Below are 6,029 nucleotides of genomic sequence, written 5' to 3'. Positions count from 1 at the left end.
TTTCCCCTCTTCCCCCCCATATCAACTCCTTTTCTTCCTTCTCTCAGCCCCCCCATGCCCTCTCACCCCACAGATGGCGCAATCCCTCCAGCTCCCTCCCCCCAGCCAACTCTACATGAAAACCCCAATACCCATAACCTAAACCACCTCCCCTCCAACCCCCCATCCCTCCAAATCACCTCATTCACCTCCTCCAGCCCACCCACCCTTCTCCTCGTGGGACCTGTACCCCATTCAGCCCCGACGTCGAGGATGTCTCTCGTTGGCCTCGTGCTGTTCAGGGGCCCGACTGTGTGGGCTGAAATCTATATTGAAGGATCGCTCCTGTGCGCATCACGCTTTCTCTCTTTCCTTCTCTCTTTCCCTTTTCTCTCTCTCTCTCTCTCTCTCTCTCTCTCTCTCTCTCTCTCTCTCTCTCTCTCTCTCTCTCTCTCTCTCTCTCTCTCTCTCTCTCTCTCTCTCTCTCTCTCTCTCTCTCTCTCTCTCTCTCTCTCCATAAAGCATTCTTATAATAAAATAAAAACATTGTCGAAATGGTTTCTCCAAATCCTTCACTCATAAAAAACTAGAAAATAATAAAAGAAAGTTAAAAAAAAATATAGGTTAAATTGCAAACTGCAGCACATAATCAATATCCCCGGAGATACCCCGCGACGGGAGCTTCTTTACACAATGACCTATGACCCCACTCGCCCAAGGATGACCTGGATGCAAAAGGATACACTCTGACCTCGCCCGCCTTGGTGCCGATGGCCAGGAGGCGGAGCTGGGGGTCCCACGCAAGGGCCGACGGCTTGGCGGGGAACCCATGATGGCAACACTGCAAGGAAGGAAAGAAGAAAACTGAGATTAATTATGGAGTCAATATTCACAATTCAACCATATACAAAAAATCTATATATGATAATAATAATAATGATGAAGGTAATAATAATAATAATAACAATAATAAAAACAAGAAGATAACATTACTTCCATTGCTTTTCATCTGTTATCTAATATCATGCACACACAGTATCATTCACACACACAAATATAATGCATAACAATAATAATTCTATTCCACGGTCATACATACATAATAAAATAATAATGAAACCTATACCCAAAATAAAACGAACACATCAATAGCAACTTCAATAACCACAGGAAAAAAAACACCATTTCACACTGAACGGAACTTCAAAAAAAGTCCCGTAAAGTAAATCTCAAGAAATATATATAAAAACCGTAAGAACAAAATATAAATCCCCGCTAGTCCATTAAAAATAGTAGGTTCTTCATTAGACGCGATTAATTAACCTGATCGGACAAATGAGCGAGATAATTACATGGGGGAGTTCAATCAAAGTCAATTCGTTAGATCCAAACATGATTCACAGTATCTTTTGTACAGTTAGGTAAGGATATATATATATATTTATATATATATATATATATATACATATATATATAAACATATATACATATATATGTATATATATAAACATATATATATATATATATATATATATATATATATATATATGTATATATATAAACATATATATATATATATATATATATATGTTTATATATATACATATATATAATGTTTATATATATATGATTATACATATATATAAACATTATATACATAAACATTATATATATATATATATATATATATATATATATATATATATATATATATATATGTGTGTGTTTGTATATGCAATTCACCTGAAGGGAGAGAAATACTTGCAATTTTATCTTTTAAAAAATATGTACATATGTATTCATCAGCCGCCAGGTCACCCTCTCCGCCCTCCTCTCAGCTCCCCCACCTTTTCACTTCTCACGGTGTTCAAAATATTGGTTTGCAATTTCGACAGAAAGTTCGATGAATAATGGCAGTCAATGACATTTCTATAGCCATTGTAAATTATTGTAATCTGATAGGCTACTTATATTTAATACGCGAAACTAATACATGAAATGCGTATGAATAAGTGGCTGATATAGATTTGATAACAATACTATTATTAATATCAGGTGACATCTATTTCAATTTCATATCTAGAATTAGCGATTGCCATTGGGGAGATACTACAGATGATGAAAATAATGAAAATGATGATGAAGATGATCATGTTGACGATTACAATAACAATAATAATAACAAGAACAAAGTTCTATGATAAATAAACAATTGATAAATATAATAATAATAATAATAATAATAATAATAATAATAATAACAACAACAACCCAGATTAATACTGATGATAACAACAATGGGAACAGCAATAAAAAAAATAAATTATCAATAACTAATTAATCAATGATAACAATAATAATAATGATGATGATGGTAATAATAACAACAATAATAATAGTAATGAAATAACAATAACATTCATCATAATAATAATAATAATAATTATTATTATTATTATTATTATCATTATTATCATTATCATAATAATAGTGACGCGAATACTAGCAACAGTAGCCAAAAGCAGTAACAAAACACTACACTTTTAAAACCAAAACAAAATCCAACAAATCACACAAAAGAGTGAGAGGAAAAGAGAAGAGACAAAAGCAAGAACAGCAGCACCAGCAAAAACAACAACACCAACAACAACAACAAGTAAAGCTACCAAGGAAAAGGCTGGTGCAACAAACAGACAAAAAACAAAGACGCCCCTCAGCCACTCCTCGTTCACGCACCGTATAACACATCGCTTGCCACTAGTGCTTCCTTTCGGCGACGATGGGGGGGGGGGGGTCCTAGAAGTCTCAAGGATTTTTTATAAGAAAGCTTTCGTAGCGGGGGGGGGGGGGTAAAATGGAATACATACTAATAAAAAATGATGAGGAAGGATAAAATATGATGGTGATCAAAATGAAAACCACACGGTCACGGTCACCAAATTTAAGTCAAATATAGTTTCCTAAAAATTGTGAAAAAATTAATATTACTGCACGCGTGTGTGTGTGTATATGTGTGTGTTCTTGCTCGATGCGAATTTGTTTTATGCCTATTCCAGTCTGTGCTTTTTCGCAGCAATATATAGTGCTGCTAACCATTTAAATGTAAAACCATACCCAAATTCAACGCAACTCCTCCCAAACTGAGCAGAGCAGAACAATAACCACAAACAAAATGATACACTTTGTTCAAAACTAATGTAAAAAATACACATGCATAAAAAACAACACCAACGCTGTAACTTTCGCCGCGACGCGTGTGCCGAATGCATAATGCAATCAAGATATTGAAAAATCAACACAAGCAGCCACTCGCGCGGTCACAGATACACGAAATTAGTGAAACTCAAAAGCAGACAAAAAAAATGCATTGCATCCGCACTTGCAGTGACAATAATGCTCCCTAACAATTTAAAAACATAAACGAATATAACGCAAGTAGTTCTAATACATATACACATATATACAGATCCATATACATATACATATACATACATACATATATATATATATATATATATATATATATATATATATATATATATATATATACATATACATATATATACATATACATATATATACAAACAAACACACACACACACACACACACACACACACACACACACACACACACACACACACACACACACACACATACACAAACACACACATAGACAAAGAAACCGTAATAATCTGCAACTACAACTGCAAGTGGTGGCGGTGGCGGAGGCAGAGGGGGCGGAGGCACAGGGGGAGGTGGAATACGAGTAGGAGGAATAGAAGTAGGAGTAGTAGGAATAGGATTAGTTGGAGGAGAAGTAGTGGTAGTAGCAGCAATCGTAGCAGCAGCAGTTGGATGAGCCGTATGAGCAGCAGCAGCAGCAGCAGCAACAGCAATACAGCAATAGCAGCAGTTGTCGTATTGCAACAATACCAAGTGACATATCATAATAAACAATTGCAATAATGTTAATGATAACATTAGTAATGCAAAAACCAACAGAAATAACCTAAACCTTCCAAACCGTCCCGCACCCGCACACAGGTGTTCCTACAGCCGCCGACAACCCCCCTCAAATCCCTCCAATCCTTCCTTCCATCCTCCCCCTTCCCCTCCCCCTCTCCCCTGCCCTCTACCACGCCCTAAACACCTACACGCGTTCCACAAAACCACCCCCTTACCCCGCACTACCCTCCGACTCACCAACCCACCTCACACCCCCATCCCGACCCACCCAAAACATCCCCCTCTCCACGCGCACCGTGAAGGGGAAACCCACCGCAAAAATCTCATCTGGTCAAGACATTGCATTACCTTATCTTACTATCTGACCTTGCCGTGTCCTTACCTTACTTTACCCAACCCTACCCTACTTTACCCCTCCCTACCCCACCCCAACCCACCCTACCATACCCTATTCTACCTAACGCCACTCCACCCAAACTTTCCCTTCCCTATCTACTATAACCTACCCAAATCATCCTCTCCCTACCCACGGCCAAGCTGCACACCCGTGCCCACGCCCTTTAGGATCCCCACGGAGACGAAAGAAAAAAACACAAATAACGTACACAAATAACGTGCACACACACACACACACACACACACACACACACACACACACACACATACACACACACACACACGCACACACACACACACACACACACACTCTCTCTCTCTCTCTCTCTCCCTCTCTCTCTCTCTCTCACACAAACAGCCCCCCCCCATACACACAAACACATTCACCCCCCTCACCCCCATACACACTCACTTACCACCCCCCACCAACCACACACACACACACAAACGTCTATGCATTCTACCTGGATCCCTGGAATATCGTTACGGGCCAGGTTCAAGGAGCCTCTCTACCTGCCGGACAGCTATTTCCGGGCCGGACGCTTCGTGTGTGTGCGTGGGTGGACCGGCGGGAGGGGGGGGTGAAGGGGGGGAGAGGAAGGGGAGTGCGGGGGGAGGAAGGGGAGTGCGGGGGGAGGAAGGGGAGTGGGGGGAGGAAGGGGAGTGGGGGGAGGAAGGGGAGTGGGGGGAAGGAAGAGGAGTGGGGGGAGAGTTTATGTGAGGGGAGAGGGGGGAAGGAAAGAGGTAATGATTATGGGGGGAGGGGAAACAGGGGAAGAAGGAATGAAGACGGGGAAAGGGGAAGTGGGAGAGCGAGAGGGAGCAATGGGGGATGAGTAAGAGGAATGGAGAAGAGGAAAGTAGTAGAGGAAAGTAGAATAAAAGAGCAGAAGAAAATATTGATGGGGGGAAACAGAGGGAAGTGAAAGGGAAAAGTCGGAAAAAAAAGAAAGGGGAGAGAGAGAGAGACAGAGACGAAAAGAAAATGCATGGAGAGACAATTCAAGCATACACGTTAGAACATGTTTGCATTTACCAAGCAAATACATTCCTCCGTCCAAGCTCGCCTCTGCCCGTGCCTGCGAGTAAGGACAGCGATTTTCCTGCCTTCCACCCACGAACTTCTTACGTTTGGGGGGAATGGAAACTTCTCAATAAAGGCATAAAAAGGTGAAGTATTTATTTGAATGGATCCAAGTGCGAAGGGACAGTTGGCTCAATATTCCGAAGAGAGGCAAGGAAAGATACCAAGAGAGGAAAAAAAATCTGACGAATATTCAAGATTCTTCCTTCCTTCTCTCCCTCCTTACCTTACGTTCTTCTCAGTAACACCACGCCCTCCTCCTCCTCCTCCTCTTTGTCCTCTTATTATTAATATTTCTCCTTCCCCTCTTCTTCCTTCTCCTCCTTTTTCTTTTTTCTTTTTCCTTTTTTCCTTTTTTCCTTTTTTCCTTTTTTCCTTTTTTCCTTTTTTCCTTTTTTCCTTTTTTCCTTTTTTCCTTTTCCTTTTCCTTTTCCTTTTCCTTTTCCTTTTCCTTTTCCTTTTCCTTTTCCTTTTCCTTTTCCTTCTCCTCCTTCTTCTTCTTCTTCTTCTTCTTCTTCTTCTTCTTCTTCTTCTTCTTCTTCTTCTTCTTCTTCTTCTTCTTCTTCTTCTTCTTCTTCTTCTTCTTCTTCTTCTTCTTCTTCT

The 6,029-nt window shown here is 40.1% G+C and overlaps 1 protein-coding gene across 1 annotated transcript in view; it reads right to left on the bottom strand.

Moving 5' to 3' along the window:
- l(2)gl (LLGL domain-containing protein l(2)gl) overlaps positions 1 to 6,029 on the bottom strand; it is a gene marked incomplete in the record, with an annotated part of 63,123 nt that overhangs the window by 34,160 nt on the left and 22,934 nt on the right. The window contains 1 exon segment of the mRNA XM_070142359.1: positions 723 to 820. Within this exon segment, the coding sequence (XP_069998460.1) occupies positions 723 to 820 (98 nt within the window).

This window comes from Penaeus vannamei, chromosome 29 (assembly GCF_042767895.1).
Source record: "Penaeus vannamei isolate JL-2024 chromosome 29, ASM4276789v1, whole genome shotgun sequence".
NCBI classification, from domain to species: Eukaryota; Metazoa; Arthropoda; class Malacostraca; order Decapoda; family Penaeidae; genus Penaeus; species Penaeus vannamei.
Note: the sequence above shows the minus strand (reverse complement) of the source record. Positions and strands in the feature narration are given on the sequence as shown.